This window comes from Haliaeetus albicilla, chromosome W (genome assembly GCF_947461875.1).
Source record: "Haliaeetus albicilla chromosome W, bHalAlb1.1, whole genome shotgun sequence".
Classification (NCBI taxonomy): domain Eukaryota; kingdom Metazoa; phylum Chordata; class Aves; order Accipitriformes; family Accipitridae; genus Haliaeetus; species Haliaeetus albicilla.
In genome coordinates, this window is record NC_091515.1 from 4,692,999 (window position 1) to 4,718,392 (window position 25,394).

The 25,394-nt window shown below is 36.4% G+C and overlaps 1 protein-coding gene across 2 annotated transcripts in view; it reads right to left on the reverse strand.

Moving 5' to 3' along the window:
- ARK2N (arkadia (RNF111) N-terminal like PKA signaling regulator 2N) overlaps positions 1-25,394 on the reverse strand; it is a 45,811-nt gene that overhangs the window by 10,025 nt on the left and 10,392 nt on the right. Inside the window, exons 2-3 of one of the 2 annotated variants that reach the window (XM_069775267.1) lie at positions 19,428-20,244; positions 905-1,087 (exon numbers count right to left, since the gene is read on the reverse strand). In XM_069775267.1, coding sequence (XP_069631368.1) covers positions 905-1,087; positions 19,428-20,151 — 907 coding nt within the window. In that variant the 5' untranslated portion in view covers positions 20,152-20,244. Of the gene's footprint in view, positions 1-904; positions 1,088-6,409; positions 13,017-19,427; positions 20,245-25,394 lie in introns of those variants that run through there. The other variant, XM_069775268.1, reaches the window with a different exon arrangement.

Consider the following 25,394-nt stretch of genomic DNA (forward strand, 5'->3'; position numbering starts at 1 on the left):
AAAAACCGCTGTGCGCCACCACTGCGGGCAAGACTCCGTGTCTTATGAAGCTAAAAATCCTAACATGTATTAAAAAAGATGAGTGGAAAGAAAGGCAATATGTTGGCATACAAGGCTATGGGATGAAGTCGACAGGAAATATTTCCTGTTAGCACTCTACATCCAAAACACAGTAGCATTTCATGTTGTTGTATAACTCTTGTTAGTGAAGAATTGCAAGCGCTTAGTGAAGCTGAACAATTTTTATGAGCTACATGAACTTCTCTGAATTCTTCCATCATTATTCCCACTCTTGCTTTCTTGAAGGAAATGTCTTTGCTGTCTCTTGATGCTAAGCCCACCTTACCAGCACCTTTTCATCCTTCATCTTTATCTGATGCTGGTCTGTCAAATTTTCTAAGGTATGTTAGAAATGCAGATGGAATATGGGAATAATTCATGCTTGCATTTTAAAGAAATAGAGACAAACAAAAGACACAAAAAAGACATAAACAGACAACAACTATAATACTTAAAATGAGATCATGATCTATTTACTAGCTGGTGGCATGGGTTGTCATAATCAACCATTTAGTAACAAGCTTAGCTCACTTTCATTTAAAAAAAAACAACCAACACCAAAACCCCAGACCTAGGTTCCAAGAAGTAATTAGAGGGAAAAGGAGAAAAAATAATTAGGAAAATTAGTGTCAAAAAATACATGGCAGGAATCTTTGTCAATTTTTATCAGTTGTATTTTGGAATAAATGTCAGATTTTTAATAAGAACCTATACCGATTTATTGCAAAATCCACACAAGGAGTTTTTAAAGCTGTATAAACTACAAAAATACTGAAAGCAAGAAAGGGAGAGACACTGACTGAGATGCTGGAACAAATGTCAGAGGAGGGGAATTTAAACAAACCTGTATCAGCACTCAGTTCATCTAGCAGCCCTCTGGTTCTCCAGGTAGATCCCGAGTCTTGATTTCCTAAAGAATTATTGTGCTCTTGAACTACTGCAGCCGCCAACAGATTGTCCACATTTACCACTTCTGGGTCTGAATTTGTGTCCGATATATCATAATGAGCTACAACTGGAGGTCCATCTGCAGAAGGAGAGAAAAGCAACGCAGATTAGAAGTCAGGATACTGTGAAAGACACCTTTAAAAGTACAAATAATTTGTTTAAGGATTAATGCAATCTCCTACATGAGGCTCTTAAAGACCTAGAAATTATATGAATTATTAAACTGCACTTAATGAACATGGTCTGAGATTACAGAGACATTTTAACCTTTGCATACACAGAAAACACAAATGTAAGAAAACCACGTTTATTAATGTATCAGTTATTTGTGGATTATCTTTTATATTAACACATAAGCATCTCCATATCTGACAACATTACATTTACAATCTAAAAAAGGATAAAAATTTCAGTTTAAAATAAAAATTAAGTTACAGGACATTAAATTTGGCAAGACACGATATTTATCTAGAGAATTTTACAAAATTCAAGTGACAGCTTACATTACTTTAGGGTTGACTGAATAAAACTAACTTTTTGATATAACTGATCCAGTGACAATAAATTTAATATTAGACAACTTTCCTTTCATAACATTTACCTGTCAAGGACAGGGGAATTTTTCAAAATGGCAAAGTTTTTTGCTGGTGTTTTTTTAAGATCAAGAATAACAAGAAACAAAACTATAATGTACAGTGATAAATATGCTTTTAATTCAACATGATTACCATATGCATTTTTGGCCACCAAAGTGAAGGGGAAAAGAGGGAGAGAAAATTGCTTACACAATTCTGAAATCTATTCTTGAGAAATAACAAAAAGCTATTTTTGGTCTATTTTGTTAGGATGGACTATTTTCTTTGTGAGGAATGAAAATCACTTATAATTGAAAAGGATGCTACAAAGAGAAAAGGCTCTGAAAAAAAGTCAAATTCAAGACAAGGATTAATGTGGAAGCAAAGAAAGAACGGATAAATATTCTAAAAGGATGCACATTGTAACTCAATGCCTTGTCTGAGCTACAGCTTACTGACTCAGAGTGGATGGAAATGGCTGAAGTTCCCACTCCCCAAATGAGAGAATCAAAACCTTCCTTGGGTCAAGACTTCATCCACAAAAATGAGTATGAAATAGGAAAACAGGTTGGGCCAAAGCTCAGCAGCTACTGCAATTCTTTAACTCCAAGGAAATTCTGACAGTTGAGTGTCTGCAGGACTATTTTGTTATGGGTATGATACATAGAGGGTTCAATTTGTATGGGATAATATAAAATAATCTTAAACTAATAATGTGTTTATGAAGATAGAACCTTCAGAATTATAAAACGACTAGAGAAATCTTCAAAAGTCACAAAGAATAAAATGAAAAGACTTTTCAGGAAAGATTGGTTTCTTTCAGAAGTGCTAAGTGCTTGCTGAAGACAGAAAGAGCATGACGAACTAAAAGTTTCAAATTTAGTCCTCTGGAAAGCTGTTTCTACTGAGGTTTTTTTTCAGGGGTGGTTTTTTTGGGGGGAGGGTGGGGAGGTTTGTAACTTGGTTCCTGAAACACAATTCAACTCACTATTTTAAGAAACGCCTATTTTGTGATTAGCAACACACTTCATTAAAGAGTGACCATATTGCTTAAGTTGTACTAAAGATCAGTTTTGCAACAAGGTATGAAGAAATTCACAAAATATTTCCAATCAGACCTGCCTCCAAAACAACAATTTCATAAACCAATGTTATATTACAAACTTAAAACAGACCCGACAAAAATAAATGGGTAGTTAAATGCCAATGTATTAAAGACCAAACTGTTCGCAACATGAAACGCTGATGATTATGACTGGAAAAGAAGTCCTGATAATTAACTGAAAGACAATCTTTGTCTTTTTAAAAGGCAATTACAAAATAATGGAATACCAAGTTCAAAATTAAGCTGGCTGATGTTCAGTTAATTATTTGTGAAAGCTGATGATTAAATTACATGCAGAAGTTACAACTGGACTAAATCATGAGAGGCATGTTTTCTTTCAGTCTTATCATCAGAGTTCAGCGTGAACATATATAATGTGAGCTATAAAAATAAACAGTCGAGTGCAGAAGATACGAGGGTCAAGTACAATATTGACTATTTGACCATTTTTTCAATAGGTTATCTAAAATTTCAGGAGCTATGTACTGTTCCTTCAGGTCTTTGTTTCTCTTGCTTCTTACTAAGATAACTCCAAAAGCAGAAGAGAAATCTGATTTTAGATAGACGTGTCTACACAAGTAAAATTATATTTGGACAAAAGGCACCAATAGTCTCAAGTCAAAATTGTACCACTCCTACATGTATAATCATGCAAAAATGTATAATAAATGTATATACATGCAGAGTGATATTCTCATCACCTACCCATAGAAATAACTTGTGTGAAAGTCTTCATCAGTAGGAAATACAAGCATAAACTTGTTATCTGTAGCTCCACTCTTGTATCTTCCACACTTCCAAACAGCACACCTTATAACTTAGCTTAAATTTAGTATACATCAAACAGACAAAAATATTTTCAATATAATTTACATACTGTAATTATATTTGTCAGTCTAATAGCCACCAATTTAACAATCTGGAAAAAACAAGCTGCCTATTTACAAAGCAATCACAGCAGAGATCTATTTTTGCTTTTTTCAGCCTTGCCTTTCAGGATCAGATTTGGAAATGAAAGGCCCCTGACACCAGGGTTATCCATACCTATCACCAGTAAATGACCAACGAGGCCAAGATAACAGCGACGATGCTGCAACAAATCCTAGGATTCGCAGCATGTATAAAAGAAATAAGCAATAATTGCCTACATGTGTTTAAAAAACAAACAAACAAACAAAAAACAATAGAAAAGTTGTAGACAATTACAACTAGATTAAAGTTGTAGCGAAGGCATACAAAAAAAAATCCTCTAAAAATCCTCCATTCCCAAAAGTCCGTTTCCTTTTCAGTGCTACAAGGTCAGGACAGGAGGGGTTAAATTCGGAAATAAATAATACCTCCCTAGCCAACTGCGTGATCATCCGATGATGTGATGCAAAGTGAATGTGTGGTACCAAGAAATAAGGACAACTGGCTTCAGCTAGGAAATAAGTGAAGAAATGCTTTCAGGTTGAAAATGTAAAAGGATTAACTACAACCATAGTTGTAACTTATCATCTTTTCTTTACAATAGAGCCACTCCTCGTAATTACTGACTGTAACAGGATTTCAACAGATAGAAAAACAGACACGAAAATAAACTATGCCAGAATCAAAATTTAATGTAGCACAATTAGGAGGTTCCCTGGTCAGTAATTTAAACAATCTATTTCAGAAAAATCACGTTTTGAGAAGCCAAGGTAGCTGAAAGACTTACATTTCCCTGGTGATAAGCTTTAATTCATTTCTAAAGCAATAAATGCTTGAAAAAGACAAGGCTGAAAGTTAATAAGTACCAGCAGCAAAATACAGCTGTTGACATTTAATGTTAAGAGGGAGGGAAAGACTGCCTTTTTTTTTTTTTTTTAAAGAATTCAGAGGCAGAGGTCATCATGGGGACAAGCATTTCCAAGTGTCCAATTCTCCCTTAATTTACAGAGCTCATCAAAGCTAACTCCACTCAGGACAACCGAATCAGAAGCCACATGCACAAATATTCAGGTCTACACACATCAATTTTTATTTTAAGCTTGTAACATAGAAAATTCAGTAATTTCTTATCTGCTAGCCACTCTCATGCTTTTCATAGAGCCACATCTCAACATCCAGTGGTCCAAACTGTGTTGTAAGCTCCACACTCCTATTATCTCTTAATTCATTATAATGGCAGCACAAGCAAAAAGGGGGAATCAACCGTAAAATTTCAGCTGTAGGTTAAAAGGAGCAATCCTATATGAAGCACCGTACCTTTGCACTGCAACAGCTGTGTATCAATGCACAGCAGTACTTTATCATAGGAAACAAAAGATATTAGCTGGCAGAACCTAAAGAGGGAATTTAGTCCTTTAAGTCATTATTTCTCTTTAGCTTTCTTAAAATTTAGGCATGTAGTGCCAAACTCATCACCTAAACTCCCTCCCACTGTAGCCAGAGAGAGGAACTTCAGGGTCAAGTAATCTCAGCCTGGAAATTGCAGCCTGGAGCATCATCATCTCCCCTCCTTCCCCAGTAAATGGAAAAAGCTTAGACAACCACCTTAGACAAGGCGCCTAACTTTTACACTGCTGAATTTCAGCAAGATGAATTCCAGCCTTAGGGATGGGATTTAAACTTCACTATACTTTCTCTACAAGTAGTGGAAAAAGACTGAAATCTCCAGAGGACTATCCTGATTGAAATAATTTCAAAATTAAAAGCCTAATTTGGGTGGTCTAAATCGCCCTCTGGAGTCATCAGTATCATTGCAATGAGGAGATGTGGAGCCTTATTTAGGTGTGAATATCACCCTAAGCTTTAAAACACACAGAACAGGTACAATAATAATAGCAATAATAATTACAGCACTTTATTCTTACAAAAAGCTTTCCATTAGTGGATCTCAAAGAGCTCCGAGGTGGTTATTAACCTCCTTTTGCCTACGGGAGAAACTGAGGCAAGCAGAGATTTGCAGCTTGCTCGAGGCTAACAAGCAGAGGAGCTCAGCTTTGCTGAAAACAACACTCCCCTCAAATTACTGAGCTATTTTTAACTGGTAAATTATTGAGGAGTTTAAAAATAGTGTTTAGGAACGCTTTCGTGAAACATGCAAAAGCTAAAAAGGCAACACACAGAAACACCCAGGTAATCGCAAGCCCAAGGAGACACAGCTTCTTCCAGCCTCACCTCTGCATCTTCAGTGTGAACGCAGGCACTGCTTTGTCTCAATCTCAGTACTCTAAACTAAATTGCATTTATTTTTATATAACAAAAGGGAATACCGAGACATTTTAAAATAGTAAAAGATCTAAGAATGCCCTCATTTACACTAGACAAATTTAAGAGAGAACTCCATTCACTTCAAGATTAAGCAAAACATAGGACTTTAATACCTGCATAAATTTTAAGATCAGATGACCATTCCAGTAATCGAGATAATCATATTTTCTGTGCCAAAACTTAGAAGATTCATCTTAAGTGACTTGCCAAAACAGTTCTACAGTAGACACATCAGTAACTGATCGAAACAGAAAGGCTTCATATACAAGACTACAGGCTGAAGTGACAGTCTTCTTGTTTTAGATAAACAATACAAACCTGGTATTATTAAAAACACGATCCAGAGCTGCAGTTTCATAAAGTATGTGCAGTTCAAATGGCATAACCTAGCTGAACCCTAAAACAATTCCCAAAGGGGGATGGGGGGGTGGGGGGGCAGGAGATCTGTGCTTTTTTTTATGTTGTTTAGCAACATGAAACACTTCACTTCTATTTATATTTATTTATTTATTCCAGGTTACAGTAGTTACATTTCAAAATTTACAGGGTTAGGCAAAGAATACATTGTAAATACAATAAAAAAAACAATAGTAGTGTAACAACATTCTCTCTAGAGTCATAAAGTGAACAAAAAGTTATTGATTAATCCACTTTCCTCACATTTTCCTTCATTTCACACAGTAAAGCTTTTGTGTTTGGTTTTTTTTACCATAATAATAAAATAATAAACTCAAAACAACACGATCAAATGAGTATCTGTTCTCAGACTGGATCATTTTTAATATATCACATCAAAAGAGATCTCAAAAATTCAAGTCTTGCTGATCAACATTCATTCTTTCGGGCTTTTTGATGACTAGATGGAAAATATCTTGGATTTTTTTTACCAAATCATATATAAAGACATAATAAAGTCTTTTGCACTGTGTGTTAAGCAAAGGCACATGGAACATGGCTGTGTATCGAAAATACCAGGCAGTGGCATGCACTTTCTATCTCATGATAGGATTTATTTTCCCTGATGCCACCTTATGATTCATTAATTATGGAAGCAGATATATTAGCCAGATCTCTTCTCCAGTTTTACTTGCAAAAGCCTATCAGGAGGGTTTTGGAAACCATCACACTCTACTCTTACATAGCTAAGACAGTTAAAAAAAAAATTTCCCTATGTGAATAAAACTTACATTAAGAAAAGGCAGGCAAACACGCACCCTGTATGCACCCCTCCAGAAAACATCACATTTTTACAAGTAAACTGCATCTTCCCATGGAAGGACTGATACAGCCTTGATGCAAAACTTTTGATGGTCCAGACTAACCTCCTGCTCGATCAGTCTGCGAGATTTAACCGAGCGCTTGAAAACGCTTCTAACTTAATAAGCCTATTTCCCATGTGCCTTCAATTTTGCTGATCTAACACTATGAGACTAATAAAATTTGTGAGAAAGACCGGTTTCTAGCTTCATGTTTTACAAGATACTGTCCATCTCTATCAATCAGCCTGAATATTTTAGCTTCTACAGTACAAATTACACAGTGCATTTGTTCTAATGCTTCCAAATGTAACTGCAGTGGTCACAGTGCAGACGTCGGTTATTTTAAAAGTATCTACTCAACTGGCCTGATTTACACACACTTATCAGGCAACACCTCCCCTTAAAGTCAGCTGAAGGATTCTCTGACCAAAAACTGCAGAATAAGTTCAATTTCTAATGAGGTGAAATGCTAGCCCCATCAAAATTAGTAGAAATTTTCTACTGCTTTTAATAGGGCTAGGATTCAATTTCTTAATGCCCTTGAAATATTACTTTAAAAAAAGAGATGTACAGTATGTGGATACAGAAAGAGACAAAATATATTAACAAGAGAAATCAGTGATAATAAATACGTTTCAATTTGTAAAATAACTGCCAAATATAATCCCGTTTCATTGAAGTTAAGATTGGTCCTCCAGTCTTAACTCTAGCAGCTCAGATAAAATAACCTAACCATCCTGCAACAACACTAAAAGACACTGTGAACTTAAAAAAACAGATATGTGTATTTCTGCCTGATTTATTTTGTCCTAATACTATTAAAAATAACACTGAAGAGCAGTATATCTGAAAGGTTTAAGATTTTCCTTTTTTCCCCCCCTGCTCAGTTATTTTTTGCAATAGAAAAACTGAATAAAGTTTCACTGCCTTTACTTGAATTTGTTTTACGTGGTATATTACCTTAAATTTTTATTTTTCTAAACAAAACCTGAAAAATCAGATGTTTTGTTAGAAGCATGTGAAGCAAAACCCCAAACCTTCAGATAAAACTATGTGTGAAGGATGGAATTTCCTACAGACCTTCCTTACCAAACCCCACTGGAGGGAGGGAAGCCGCACAAATGCCTGGGGAAGAACCCGCAGCCAAGCCTGCAAAAATACTGCACACTAAAGCCCCTGGACTTCCAAGGACTCCTACATAGGGTCCAATTCCAGGAGCAGATCCTTTAATTTTTCATTTACTGAACTGTCAGTTTGACATTTAGTGACATTTAAATTGAGCCTTTATATAAGGACTTATTTCTTTTGCACTTGCACAAAAATTGCTAACAAAGTAGCTGTGTTTCACCTGCTACTAAATTTCAACTGCCATCATACCCGTGTTCAGTTACTCCCATGCAGAAACAGCTGCCACACTGAAAACATATAATTTGATATTAAAAATGGCAATATATAGGAATTTGAATAGGCCAGTTGGGGTTAAACTGGCACCATCTTCCCCAGAATTACCGCACTCTACACCAGCTGATCTGAGTTGATGCATTTACTCTTTTAAACCATAAGTAAAATTCTTTAAAGAAACTAGACTGTTTCTTTACTCCATTCTGAAGTATAAAACCTAGGGCAATTAGAGAAACTCTAAATGATCATCTGCAATTCCCCACATCTGTGCAAAACTCCTACTGATTTCTCCTCTCCTTGTTAAATTCAGTGGTTTTGAAGTAATTTGTTGAGATGTGGGCAAAAACATACATTCAAAATGTAACTCTGGGTTGGAAAGTAGAAGAGTTTCCTTCTGGTAATCTTAAATAAGGCCAGTCTGCTTTAATGAAATACAGAATAGATGAGATTAAAACTTATGTTAAAATTTCAGCTGAAGAAATTTTAACTCCCTGAAAGTTTCTAGTCAAAGCCCTTTGAAAATAAGAGCTTATAATGGAAATCATGACAAACTTAACTGCAGCCATGTAATATAGCAAAAATATTTCCCGGAGAGAAAGAAAATAAAATCTGAAATTATGTATTCGGAATCCGTTTTCTCAAAGAGATGCCAAAGGCTGTTGCGCACACATTTAAAATACAGACTCATCACTAGTATTGGTATCTGAACATTGGTTTCTTCAGTGCTCTGCATCTTTCAAATTCACAATACAAAGCAAGAAGAGAGATGCTCCTGTTTAATTGCACAGCCTGCCAAATCCTTCATCAGGTAGGTTATACTACACCTGAACAACAGAAAGGTAGGGTTCCTAGAAGGAGAAACATACTTCTTCACATGGAAAACAAGCTAACGGACCAGATATTCAACTGTGTAAATCAACGCACACTTTTCATTTCAAAGGAGCTGATTTATGACAGCTGAAGATCTGGCTCCAGTTTTGAGGCAAGCGAAAAGAGCGACCAAACAAAATAAAATTTACCATTTACAAAACCATTTACAACCACTGGCCTTGCACAGGTGTTCTTAACACTAGGTAGCTTTTATGGGGAAATTAAGTTAAATTTATATCTAATACAAACTATTCCCTCAGTCTTCTGGGTGCCTTGGAATAATTTTATCCTAGAAAGAGTACAGCTTTAAAGTCTGTATGCTCACCTGCTATAATCCTCTGCTTGGTCTTTCACGTTGACACCTGCTTGCATTGAAAATAACAATTAACAGTAATGGATAAAAATGTTTGAAAGTTTTTAATTTTTGCCTGTAGTAACAAAATCTGAATTTTTATCTATTAATACACTGAATTATTTCAACACTTTTAATTTTTTTTAAAGGTTACCTAACCAAGACATTGCAGATTGGCAGAAATTTCACTGGCTACATACCTAACAAAGCTGTTATCCATTTATGAGATCCGTATGTAAATGTGTCTCAGTCTGAGAGATAAATAAGTTCAACTGATCTCCTTACACAATTTGTTTTGAAATACCTAATTGCTCCATATATACTATTGTATAAAAACGGTTAAGGGCATGCTTACAGACATACTGAGTTAAGTGACTCTTACACATTAAAAGAAATCAGTCACTGCAAAAAGCTGCTTCTGCATGCATGGGAAGACTTGTAAAGTTGTCATGCTTTAAAATATGCTGCTCTTACCATTGTCATAAAGGTATATATATATATCAAATCTATGAATACCAGAAGGATCTGATTTTTTTTTTATATCAGCAAATAATCTTCCCTGAAGGATCTTAAATTTTAAACAGATGAGGACAAGTGTATTAAATTGCAATCAAACATAAAATAACTCATTTAACTTTTTACCTATAGTGAAGTCAAAAATGCACACAATGTCAGACGAGGGAGTTTTCTTACAAGTTCATATCAAAATCTTTGTATCAAAATTATGCATGAAGGTGATCCGTAAAGAATTTATTCCAGTACTTAAAAATTATCTCCTGCATAGTCTTTCAAACAGTTACTCTGAAAATAACACAGCTCTCTAACCTCTTTTTTTTTTTTTTTTTTTAAATGAAAGCATCACATACTTAAAAAAAGTCTGGGCCAAGAATAATGTTAAAACACCAGTGTTAGTATTATACTGATAACAAAAAGCATTTCTTGAGTTCCTCTTACAGGTTTGATCCAAATCCTCATATAAATTGATGGAAAAACTCCCACTGACTGCAGGGAGGAAAAAACCAAAAAAAAATCAGACCTACAGAAGATACAGTGGTTACTTCCAATGGGAAGAAAAGCAATTACATTAAATTAGAAGAAATGAAAAAAATTGACTGTGGTTTAAAAAGCAAAATAACAGAGCTAAAGGAGACCTATAGTGTTCTCTTTGCTTAAACTATGTCTATGCAAAGACTTTCAATTTCCATTATTAGAATTTTGATTTAATTTGCATTAGAAACTTTTAGCAAGTTGTAACTGATGATAAATATACATTTTTGGTAGCTACAGAGAAGTTACTTCACATGAAGAAAGGCCTTAATGGAGAGGTGACCAAAAAAATCCCTGTGTGTAGTGATAACAGGAAGAATTAAATAGAGATTTCTAATATATATAGTTTAAATTAATCCTACTTTAAACATCACAGTTTCAAGCCTGCCTATTCATGATAACTATCAGTATAAAAAAAAAAATCTACACAATAGCAAGTTATTGTATTATTTAAATGAAACTAATGTTCTGGCATTCCCCATCACAAGTAAATAATGATTTCAGTGGCATTCAAACGTGGTTCAGAAGAAGCTTTTGCTGTCTGACCCAGACCAGCAACCCATACCTCCAGACCACCACAGTGTTTACTAATCTGACTGTCAAGCCTTCCTTTAAATTCCTGTGCCAAGGCTCAACCCATCCACCAATGGCTGCTTATCTTAGGACTGACACGACTATTTTTATTCCAGCATGAAGGATGCAGTTTGATCATATATACAGAAGGAAGCAGCAGTCCTTTGTGTGCACAGGTCATGCATGCACACACAGTTGGGTGTGATTCATCTCACCTAACTTTAGCCCAAAGTTATCTATTCTAAACTGTTCGTAAGGGACGTTTAGACAACTAATGGAAGAGAAAGACACTGCCAGGAGGTATCCTTTGTAGGTGTCTATCTCTTCCCATTGACTCGGAAGGAGATCCACAGGACAGCAAACTAGACACCTAAAATCAGAGGAGATGACTTCCACCCAAACCAAACACATATATATGTATACATGTGCGTATGTGTGCACACAATGTAAGACAGCTGCTTCCATAAATATGCCATGTGCAACACAGCAGTGACATTAAAAACTCTGGACAGAAAATGAACTACTAAATGGGAGACAAAAAAAAATCAGCTGTGCACATTTGTTATATATAGCTAAATCTTTAGGGTAAGCTTATTTATTACTTCTGCCTAAAAAGGAAGAAGAAAAAAACTAATGTGTGACATTCAAGCTGCAAAACTTGGGAGTAAACAGTTAAGGAAATGTTAATGGGTCTGTATCTAGTCTGGTTCTCTAGGGTACTTTACATCTTGAAATATAAAACTTATTTCCTTATATAAATGTTTTAACATGCAAAAAGAGCATTCGGATGAATACCCTGAGTGCTCCTATTGTAGCAAACATAGCTCTACTGATTTTGGGGTATCTAAACAAGGATTCTAAGTTATATTTTCCAAGTTTGGTGATGAAAGCTTAGGGTGGTTCCCCCCCCCACACCTTTAAAGGTGTCTGTATATGTGTGCTGGCACATGCACGTGGGTATACTGTGGGGTTTTTTAAACTACATATATATTCTCTATAAATTAAAAAAAATTATACCATGGTAACAAAACGCAAAAGAGAAAAACAAAACAAACATATACAAAGAGAAAAGCAAACCTTATTTTTAGCATAATCCAAAGTTACATCACGATTGCAAAGATTGGATTTTTTTTGAGTTTATGACTGATTCAGATCAGGCTCTGCAATATTCCCATTCTCTGGAAAGATAGGTGGAAAATTGTTATTAAAAGTCGCTGGAAACTCTAGCGTAGCATCGACATTTTGATAGCCCACGTAAGAATTAAATGACTGCTGTGGAAGTACTTGGCTATCAGGCATCTGTATGAAAGCCCCTGACTGTGTGGTAGGGGGGATTCTTTGGCCAACTAGTTGAATTTTAGGTTCCCTGGGCTCCAGTTGTTGCTTGCTTTCTTCATCCGTGTCAAGACGGGTTAGCTTTTCTATCCACATGCGAAATTTCTCCTCTGTCTGCCTCTGCATCTCGGCAAAGCAGTTCATGGCCTCTTCCAGGACATTGCCTATGCAGTTCCTATCCCACACGGTGCCCCTGTCAAGCAATCCTGGAATTTCCCTGGTCGCTCCTCCAGATCCCCCAGCACGACTGAAGCCAGCTTTAAAGACATTGAGGCCATTTGATAAGACATCATTAAGTAAGAACATAATATTGTTTATTAAGGCATGTTAACTCAGGAAAACAACTTTTCTAATTGTGTCCCTTGGATATGACAACGGGGGAAGAATTAACAAGTATCAACCAGCAGTATTACCATAAAAAAAACCAACAAAAAAACCCACAAACCCAAAACATTTTACACTCACTGAGGTTGTAATAGAAATTTTGGCTTCCAAATTATTTTTATTCTAGAATTCTCAGACAATTCTGTCACAAAGGTTTTTTTCTTTTTTTTTTCATAAGTCAACCAAATTAGTCCAATTCCCTTGCAATTTGTTTTGAATTCAAGTGAAGGTGTCAAAAACATTATACAATAACATGTTTAGTTCTGTTAAGCTACGATCCAAAATACTATTAACTGATGAACCTGAATAATTGTGCATATTTTACTCACATACTTGAACCTTTTTATAATGGACTGTTAAACATAGACAAAATTGTACACAAGATAACAGAGATAAAGGCTGATATAGTGATTGCAGCATCTCAAGTAGCCAAGCCCAAAGCTCTTGGTCTAATTTTGGAAAACACGCTAAACATCAATGAAGAGAATATACAACACACACACAAACATAAAAAGATATGTGAATGCTATGCTAATACATGAGGTGAAAGCAACCTCTGTTAGGTCTGATGGACACAGCTACATCACAGGGTAATCCACACGACACATAGGAGTGATCAACCTCACACCAACTAGAAGCATGCCCTTCATCGCACCAGCCACCGGCTGTGCAGCTTTTCCAGAGTTAATTCTAGCCAAGGCAGAAAACAGACAGGGCGTAGTTGGAAGGAAATTGTTCTCCTTCCTTCTATCCATCAAAAAGATGGTTAAAAGGACTGGCTTTGGGATTATCAGGAAGAACTTCAGCAGCAACAAGAGAAGGCCATCCTCATTATCTTACTCTACGTATCAATAAGAAAAGGCAGCAGTATCTATATTTTTAAGTTTAGAGTTCACTCAGGAATCCTCTAAGAAGCAATAAAACCCCAAGAAAACAAGGCTCTGTACCTGTTTGAGGAATAATAAACAACGTGTGCATGCTGTTTGAACACACAGATGTTACCTAAGGTAATTCCAAAACAAGACAAGCGTCAAGCGTCACATTAAACTACACAAAGCAGCTACAGAACCTGAAAATTTAATATGTAAACATGAAACCTGTGGGATCCTCTAGCTTAAGAATAATAGCAAATATCCTAAGAATGAGAGAAATCATTGCACAACCTAAGTAAATATTTACTAATAAAAACATAAGGCACTAAATCTTTATTGGGACTTCACTGTGTACATGAAATTACAGTATTACTTAAACAATACATTCTTTTTAGGAGCTATTTAAATGAGGTATACATAAGTCCTTCAGTAACAGCTAAACAAAGCCTAGGATTATTCTCTTGTATCTGAGCAGTAGCAATGCTACCTGTCAGGGGCCAAAACCCTTCTATTAAAAACCCTACTTTTTAAGTCTTCTCTCCTATCTGTTTATCTATCAGGCAGGCTGGAAATTCAGCATTCAGGTCCTCTGCTCAAAAATAAATTACTTTATAGCAACTAATCTACATCCCTCCGACTGCATTTTAACTAAAAGTAATTAAGTAAAATGGTACCTTTTTCCTAAAACGTGGTTCCTTTTGTATATTCAATGTCTTTTTCCTCCCTGAAAAAAATATTTCTTCTGTTCATATACTCCTGGCGTTGAACATCCAATATGATTCTGTTTATTCATCTTTAGTCAGGGATCTTATCCTAAGATCGAGTCACTAAATGGCGGTCTTTCTGATTTCCACAGGCTTACGATCAGACACCTTTAAGTAATGTTGAGTAAGTCTGAATTGCAATAGAAATAAAAACTATTGATGGTGGTATGTGAGACTAGCTAGCCTTTTAAGATTAAGAATGAACTAGCATGGTCAAAGTTGACAAAATTGTTTTGCAAACTGAAGTGACTATGTATTGAAATATATTTTACCCTGCAATACTATTTTTAAAAGGCATCATTCATAGTATATCTACAACTTACAGTAGCAGCAGATCAATGTTTCAAATGCTTCCCTTGCAGTTCTTATAACAAGTCTTACTCAATCTTTTCTTTACTGGTGGCCTTCAGGGTTAAAAAGGAAATCAAGCCTAAAAATGCATTTTTATTATATTAAAAATGCTAGCATTTATCTATTTGGTCCCTTTGCTACCTGTAAACTTACAGCTCTATAGTTTTGGAAGTTACTCCAAGTTAAAAGGCAAAAAATTTGCAGTCACAAAGGGGTCAGAATCCAAGACGTATCTTATTTTCAAGACAATACCTCCTGCAAAACACCACCTAAGAAATGCCCCAATGCTGTCTCTTTATGGGATCTACTAAGTACTATGTAAATAATAACCAAATCCAAAGTAATTTAATTTAGGAAGTCTGACAACACAACAATTTAAGAAGGTATGATGCATCTTCATTCTAATTAGCAACGGTAGATTCCTCCGTGTCATTATGCTGACATTTTCAAATTAGTATCTTACTGCAAATCACTCTTAACAGATTTCTCCCCCACCCCGTTCTTAGATAATTGTCATTCTGAGTTACTTTAACCAAATTCATCCCTTGCAAGATGCTTCATTCAAGGTCTATGCACAATTCTTCGGAGGAAGTAACCTCGCTGAGAGTCCCTCACACACACTGTGCCCCTCTCTTTGCACTTCTGCGTATTCAAACTTTTTAACAGATATTTTGAAAGCCTAAAACATAAGTCACCCCTATTTCAATTCAGATTTTTCTGAGTTGTAGAAAGCACAATGGTGGTAAAATGCCAATATTTTTGTATATTTGAATTTTTAAAAACCCCTTCTTCCAAAGAAAGTGTTTACACAGAAATAAATATGGATTCCCAGACTTGCTCTCATGCCAATTTCATTCACAGTTAATTTGCATGGTCAAATTTGAAATTGTTTAAAGGAAAAACTTGCAACAGTAGCAGGTCTAGCAGAACCTATTTCAGGACTCAAAGATCATCCTCTTATGCTATGAATATGAACTGGTGTTTGTTTAAGAATGGTAAAATCCTAAATGCCAACAGAGAGGCTCAATCATTAAAAGATAAGAAATTGCTCCTCATCTGCAATAATTCAAAAATCATGGTGTTCCCTGAATTAAAGAGTTCAAGATTATGACTGCTCAGGTCAGTGAAAAGATTCTCAGTAGCACCCATGAAGTTTAGATTGAACCTGTATTTTCAGGTGTAAATTAACACCACATAATGCGTTCAGGACAACGTAACATATATTGTGCTTAGCTCCTACTGAGCTCACAATATTTGTATTGAAGTAGCACCAGCAGGATCTCAACTCTTTGCTCTTCAACCTTTCTCAAGAAGAAAAACAAGCCTGCCAGTATTTTAATCCACATTAGATTTGAGTTCAGCAGAGAGAACTGACTCTATATTGCACAACTGTTCAGTTCGCAACTTCATGGCCTTATTATGTATTTCACTGAACATTTTCTTTACCTTACTCATTTAGCCAAACATATTTCAGAGCCAGTGATGTGGATGGTTTGAAAAAAATAAGTGCATTATTAAAATGGAAGAGGTTCAGTTACACAACATGAAAGACTACTATATTCTCAAATGTGGCACTTCAATTTTCAGACCACGCACAAGCAAACTGTCTTCTGTAACACTACATGTGTTGATAGAAGGTTAAGAGCCAGAGTATACATAACCTTCACACATTAAGGCCACACTAACTGTCACTAAAAACTTTAGAGCATCTCTGTTGGCAAAGCTATTTTTCAGACAACAGATGTTTGAAAATCAGTCCCAATAATAAGCTATGTTGAGACAGTAACCAACACTACAGCTGAAGTGTCCAAATACAGACTAAGGGGAACACAGGCTACCTGTAAAAAACTCTTCTGCATCAATGTGTACAGACTTTTTTCAAAAGTAAAGGCAAAAGTTTTTTCATGCTTATGTCCTTCTGACAGGTGTATCGTAGTTTCCTGACACTCAAGTATCAAGTTAAACCTCTCAGCTTCTGACTGTGTGCAGAGGACACTCATGGCCTGAATTTCCAGTAATGCTTTTTGATACCCTGTATTATTTTCTAACTATATGTTCATTCCCTAAATTTTGAGGATACTCACAGTGTAATGCTAAGTGCACTAAAATGGCTTTCTAGTCAAAAAAAATAATTTAAGCACTTTGCCAGTTCCAAGAAGAGGGATCGCAGATGGCATGTGAACCTACCACTGCGACGGACAGCTGGGAGTCCTACTCAGACTCACAGCTCCACTGCATCTGTTAAGACCACAATGTTTCATTAACCCACAAGTAGCACAGGATGCCTTTTTAGCCAACCTTGTCCTTATCTCTATGGAGAATATTTTTCTTTTGTACTTGGAGACTGTTTCCCCACAAACCAAAGTTGTTTCTATTTAAAGGAAAACTGCAGTGTGGCAGGTACTCATTGCACTTAATTCCAAAAGGACAGCTCAAAAGTTTTAATGTCTTAAATGTAATTTAGTATCAAGCAGATGATACGTGCTATGAAATAAGAATAAATGTCATTGTTCCTCAGGACTGTTGTTGCACTCCCACATCTTGCATCGCAGGTAAAATTGGGCCTTGGTGTAATCATCACTAAATAATCAAGTTCTTTCGTACACCGCAATGGGACCTTTTCGCTGCAAGCATCTCATGGTTAAGACCGAGAGCTCAAACACAGAAGAGCCTAGAAAAAGTACCCTAGAGTGGTTCCAGGTCTCTGCAATGGAAGTCAGAAATCTAAGCAGATCTGAAAATGCCATGTGGTGCCTTTCTGGGTCACAAGGTACTTTTATGACTTTAAAAAAAGAATATAAGCTGGGGGATTTGTTGTGTGTGTTTTGGGTTTTTTGGGGGAGTGGGGAGGAACCTGTCCCAAACCTCAATGAAATAGCCTTATTTTACAGGCTTTAAATCATGCTTTAATTGCCTAGCAAAGTGTAAATATAGTAAATAAAAAGGCACAAAACTATGAAAGCTACAAGTCTGACTAACAACTAAATTGGTAAAAATAATTTTAGATCTCTATTAAAAGCTTACTACACAATAATTATAGGAGGACTTTGCCTTTCCCAGACTTTCTAATAATAAACATTAACTTCCTTTGTGCAACCTGCTTCCTAGCAGTATGTGGGAAAAATGCCAGTTCTCATGGTGACAGAATCATTCACCATAATCAAGTCAGTTAAAACAGTTATTTGTAAAATCTTCTGCAAATATTTTAAATAATTCATCTAGCAAACATTATTCAGCAACTTAAGACTCATTATTGCAGTTTTCCTTTAAATGTTCTTGCCCTATGTAAGCTGATATTTATCTCCAAAAAAAGAAAACCAACTTCTAGCACAAGAGGCAAAAAGGCATGTAACCCAGTAAAAATTGGCAAGCCAAAAAGTTTATTTTTATGTGATTTTATTTTTGATTGCCATATGAAGATTGCCATATGATGATGGTTCTATGGTATAATATGCTGCAAGGATAATTCACACAAAATCCTGTCCATGGCACTTGGGCTAATAAAATAACAAAGACTCAGCAGACAAAAAAACTTGAAGAATTCATGTTTCTTTTGCTAATAAAATCATAAGAAGGCCCCTATAATTTGCTGCCTCCAATCTTAACACGGATGTGTCAGCAAATTAAATATATAGAAATTAGAGATCCTTATGACATAGGAAAATGGTAACAGCGTTGTCTAAAATGTTGAAAATTTAGGCGTGGATATAGCTTGGGCACCTACATAAAGAAATTCATATTTACGTCCTAAAATAGGTGACCAGCTGTGATCTGCAAGAATTTACAATAAGGCTAAGTAGGTTTGTCATGCACTGAAACGTAGAGCTGAAAGCGCAGCTTAAGTGCAATAATGAACAGCGCCTTACTGTAACACGGGCACAAGGAATGCCATGTTATTTCTAACACAGCTGCTGGGCTGTGGTCTTAATATATTAAAGCAAAGCTGGCCACTTATCTTAAGAATGTATTTATTAGATTATCACCATCTAATGGGATTTGACAGCACTGATAGGAGTTCATATAGGCTTACAAAGGAAAAGATCTGAAAATTCCAGAATTCAAAGATAGTCCTTCCTCCAATTTACCATTTCTATGCCTTGTTGGTGTGCAAAAGTGCACTGAAACCTCAGAACAGATTTTAAAATTTGCCCATGTCTTGTTAACATACTGCAGTCTTCAAATTTACACAGAGCTGCAGTTCTCCTGGTTTTTCTCAAGTGTCACTCATCTAATTTAGCATGACAGCTGAGAAACGATGTCAGATGCGTTACAGTTCAGTTTAAAAAACATCCTCTACCTGGTATCTCTGCAGTGATTGTCTTGCTGCTCCCTGAAACCTCTTCATCATCATCTGATGAACTCGTGCTCGAGTCACACGTCAGGTCACTATCACTGGTACTGCTGTCCTGCAGCAGGTTGTACTTCTTGCGAGCAGCTGCCTCCCGTTTCTGTCTTAAGAGCCGGATTCTTTCTTTGTGCTTTTGGCTTCGATGACCTTTTACCTTGGTAACTCGACCATTCTGCTTATCACTAGACTGTCGGTTTTTCTTGGCAGCCATTGTTGAAGTTTCACTTTCAGACCTGGATCGCCTGGATTTCCTCCCAACTGCAGCCCCAGACACCGCAGAAGGGTCTCCCTCTACAGCAGCTTCAGCTTGACAGGGCTCATTCTCTTCTGTGGAAGACAATGTATCTGAGTCAGCCAGATGCCCACTGGAAGAAGGGGAAAGCATGCAATGATTAGAAGAGTCACTCTCGTAAACTCGACCACCCGTTGGCTTATCGCTCTCTGTAGATGCTAGCTGAGACTCCGAGGAGTCTCGCCTCAGTTCCATCAGTAAGCAAGGCATTGAAGAGAGCACCGCAGAGTCTGCTGCAGTGGGCACGTTGTCTTTCTGAGTTTGTGTCTCGAGTTCTATAGGTCCGTCTTCATCAGGAGCAGTCTCTTGCTTTTCAGAAGTCTTTGGTGGAACTTCTGAATCAACAAGTTCTTCTGCTTTTCCCACTGCCTCCATCTTCATTTCAGAACACCAAGGTCCTCCTGGTCTCAAAGCATGGAGCACGCGGTCTGGAAGACTGTGTGAACTAGACAGGGACTTCAGCAACACAGCAGCCTGAATGAGAACAGAACAGTAAGAATAATTTACCCAAATAACTCTCTTAGTCCTGCTCTTCACAATATTACCTAAGCCACTCATTGCTTTCAATTACAAACAGTGTGGATCGGTATCGTATTGGGTTTCTTCATTTAGTTTTTCCTAGTGAACTCATCTTGTTACAGCAAACTATTCTTCCTTTTACACACCCATGAAAGACAGTACTAGAATAGCATTAAACGTGGTTCACCTCACTACAATAATCAAAACAGATCAGAAAATAATAAAAATATTTCTAACCTTTTACTCTAGAAAAGTTAAATCAATAATTTACATAATTTAGCAACATACGCTAAACTTCTTTACCTAGATCTTTAAATATATTTTAATGGAGAATTTTAGCCCTTACGAACAATGCCAGCCTGAAAATTCCCAGACTTGGTAGTCATCTACCTGGACAGACCAGAATATAGTTCAGGTTCCATATCTATGAGAAATCTACTTTCAGTTGAACAGGACCTCAACCTTATAAAACTACTATGTTTTTCTGGTAATTCGCAAACTTACAGTACCAACATGACATTGAAGAAATCCAGTCACTCTGAGCACAAACCAAGCAGCTGCTGAACATTACAGAGCAAGACTACAAACACCTTCCTTCTCCAGTGGAATTGCTCTGCCAGCAGATCTCACATAACCAAGCTGTATTTACAAGAAGCACCATAAAGCGATACTAAATTGTCAAGGACACTAGGTTTACGACATCTACCGGCAAGGTCTTTAGAAACATTAGCTATGTGTAACACAGATTTGTTCTCAGCAGAGAACTACCACGCTAGTGAGTCACGTAAAGACTTTTTAGGAGTATCTAATACACCATTCAAGTGCTTCTTGAGTGTCTCCCATACAAGTCCTGCTTGCATGAGAACCTACAGGCTGACCTAGTTTCTCTCAAATCAGCCAGGAAAACAGCATCAAATAGTATGGGCTGCAAGCAAGAAACAGTATCCACCCACACCAGTATCCTACATGTTACTTCAAATTATAATTTAATAAATTGCATTGCTTCAGTGCAAATACAAAAACCCCAAGCTATTTATCTGATTGATAACTTGCACAGTATCAACCCAAAAGTACCTGAAGCACCTTCAGGGAAATTTTGTTTTAGAGATCAATATTTATAATTTTATATTCATTATTCACACATTGCCTTCCACCTAAATTTTCACTTGGAATTCAATAGAAAGATCTTCCAACTACCACATTCCACTTACAGATGAATGGTATGGAACAAATTGTTTATGGGTTTACAAGTATAGTAAATGATAAATTTATGCCACTTCAAAAAAAGCATAGATAAGAAAAAGCAGTAGTAAGATTTAATCTACTGTTTTTAAAAAATGCATTCCTGCAGACAAAGGCAATTATTACTTGAGCAGCCTGAGAAAACATGGATGGTTCAGAGAGATTTTTCTGTACCCTGAAAATCCTTCTTCAGTTTCCTGATCCATCCTGAGCTGCCTGTAATTGTACATATGTAATTGCACGCTGCTTCCCCCCCCTCCATCTGCAGCAGAGAGTAAGGCTACTTCCCTGCTTCTAAAAGGTGCTGTGAAAAGCTCAGTGTTGTCCTGTCCACCCTAACCCACTTTGAAACTTCATTTTTAAAGAATACTAAAATAAGAGTTCATGCTTCCTTCAGGCTAATGAATGAAATGGTGCAAGGTAATTATGAAAATATTTACGGGAGAGAAACACCAGTTAAGGAAGGAAAGCTTAGTTAGTATCAGACAACACAAGAAAGATGGAGATGACAACTCTAGGTCTGCCAAATATGAAAAAAAAAAACCCCAACCCAAAAAACCCCAAACCCCAAACAAACAGTAAACCCAGCATTTTACTTTCCAAAAAAGAATAAAATACACACTGTAAAATACAGGAACTTATACATATATATATATATATATATAAAAATGTTTGCACTGAGTAAAACTCTCTTGAAAGCAACTTAAAAGAAGAATTTCTGGAGATGGTAATTTAATGTAGCCAATAAATATCGCGGAAGGACCAATTTATTTCCAAGGCCACAGCACAGCATCAACAAACCCAAATGATGAATACGCATGTTCCAAGACATAAACACATCCCAATACTGTAATAAAATCAGTATTTATATATACTTCATCTACAAATCTACATTATTAAATAATTCTCCTATTATACAGGTAAGTAAAACACAGATTTGATGACTGAATGACCGGCCAAGAGTTATACACAGTGGACTATGTATTGTACCTGCTAGTGCAACTCCTGGCTTTGCTCTGGTCATGCACTTTGAAAAGAAAAATATCTTTTCTAAGAGTTTTGAAATGTACATGTAAGGAAAAATTTGGCTGCTCAAACACATACCAGAAGAATATTAGCCTGGCCAAATGAAATGTATTTAAATATTCATACTAATAACTGCAGAACAGCTTCTGCACTATTCATCGTTTTAGCCTGGGGAGCACAAAGAACAGAGTTCGACACAAAGCTAAAGGGCAGCCGAAGTGAACTAGAGACTCTTTTTTCACCAATGTCCTACTTGGGAACATCATCTACCTCACAGCTCCCAACTGGACTATAAGAACACCTGCACTTGCCCTTCCATCTCTCTGGCCTATCAGAAAAAAAATTACGTTTCATCTACATGTTGACACCTTGCTAACAGTCTAATTACAATGACTTAAGAAGATTTTTTTATTATTAAGTAGGATCTTACTTTACCTACTCAAACCACACTGGTTTGATCCCTCATACAGTGATCAGTGAATTATATTTTCAGTGAGAAGGCAGCACAGGGACTAGTAACTTCACAAAAGTCTATCTGTCAACATTGACATGTGTTTCTGTGTGCATGGAAAAAAATACTTGCTCCAGTGAGGTTTGTACTCTCCAGGTCCCTTGAACTGGCTATTTAGACATCAACAATTTGAGTATTAGTATATATATTAATAAGAACTTCATATTTATCTCAGTGGAAAAAAAAAAGTCTATTGTGACTCAAACAGACTTTGCTGCAAGGAAGAATACAGACAGTTCAGGGGAAAATATCTATGCCAAGAAAAGCTTTGTCTCAAAGAAAGAAAAAAAGTACTGATTTAGTTCTACTCAAGAAATGTATAGATCAGAGAGACTATATTGAAAAACTCCCATTCCTTTCTTGCCACTCACTTTTCTAGTAACAGTACTAGAAAAGGTAATCTCAAGGTCATGCTAGAGAAAGAGCAGTTTTTTACATAAATGAGAACGCAGCACTGCAAAATAAGTTGTGGTGCGTACACACACAGATGGATACTTAATTAGACATTGCTTAGAAATGTCATTCTCCTTTTTTTGATGCACAGATACCACACTGACAATTTTAAAAGGCAATTCTGTAAAAACTTCTGTGCTAGATTTTTCCAACAGAAATTATTTTATTTTCCAGCCAGAGAACACACCAGTATGCAGAAGCCCTTAAATATCTAACTGTACCTTTACCTGGGAAATGTTTTCAAATTGTGCACTCATTTGTAAAGGCACAGAATTTGTATGCTATGAAAACTGCACTTTAGCAAAGAAATCCAGAAGGATTTTGAAGGTCAGATTAGCAGAGACAGCCCAGCCAATCTCACAGTTCACTGCCACTAACAGGGATGGGTTTTACCCCCTACCTAACCATGACTGCACAGTCATGTTCCCTCCTTTGCACCAGAACTGGCTCATCCTTTCTTGGGTAGATTCACTTCACTAAGCCAGCAGAAAACAAAACTAGAAAATAAGTGAAATTTTCCACCAGAGCTGGCAGGAAGGAGGGAAGGGAGGGCAAGCACAAACCGTCCCTTTAGAAAAAAACAAATCTGATTAAAAACTACCTGCTGTTCAGTCTCATCATACCTTGAACCCACAGGTTCCGGCTAGACACAGGAGAGGGCACTGAGTGTTTCTTTCACAGCACTGTTTGCTCTGAGATTTTTGAAGATAAAAAATGATTAAAAAATGAGAAATTGAATTCAAACAGAGGTGTTAGTAGCTTTCTAAAGAACTACCATAGGATGTATGCTATTAAGTAATACATACTACTGCATGAAGAGTTATATCAAAGATGGCATGCATGCCCTTTATCAATCAATAACTGGCCACTCATACATTCGTCATAATATTTTTGTTTGGTTTGCTCTCAGTAAATATTATTGTTTATAATTGCATATCCTGCAATGTCAGAAGGAAATGAGTTTCACCCAAACAAATGATAAGGCCTGAAATACTTAATAAACAGCATGGCACCCTAACCTTAATTGTACATTGTCATTTTAGGCGTTATTGAACTGATTAATGATAAAGAATGCCTAGCATGAATGAATGAATGAAGCAAACCAGCTCTTTTTCTCAGCAGCTGTGGATATGACAGATTCTTACTTCGGAAGTACTAAGTTTTTCATAGCTGCTTGCTGTTAAAAGTCACTTTAGTTTATTACCGACCCATTTCCTCTTATGCAGGGTCCAACAGACCACTTCTTTTCCCTGCATACAACCATATCACCTTTGTATGCCAGCTCTAGCAACTGTTTAAATGAAAAAAATTATCTAGCAGAACACTGTCTTTTAATACCATTTTAGCTAGCACTGAAAGAAAACAGTTTGACCAACCTAGCTCCTTGCACCACCAGCCATTCATTTACAAGCTGTAATTTAAAAGAATATGAGAAACCATACCTACATTTTTGCAGAAAATAACATCAAGTACGTTCTTTAAGCTTTTGTGACTATGTAAATGAAAAGTTAAACTGCACTGCTGCATAGGAGTTACCTGTTCAGAATACACAGCTAACTACAGAGATCCTTCCAGAGCATCTACTACCTTCTAGCCCCAGCGTCACAGAAGTCAGTATTTTCATCTAAATCTAAATTTGTTTTCATATTTATACAGAACTAAAGGCTATAATGGCTTATACTTACATAAATGGTTATTTCCATCGCCAGTGGATTACATTATCTCACGTTTACCAAACATATCTAAGCATAGATGGAATAAATCAGAGGTGTAAGAGAGGTAATGACAAATTATACAACTGAGGCTAATAAAATTATTTAAAACAGCTGACTTTTTAAAAAATGTAAACACTCAGGCAAGCTCATTGAGAACT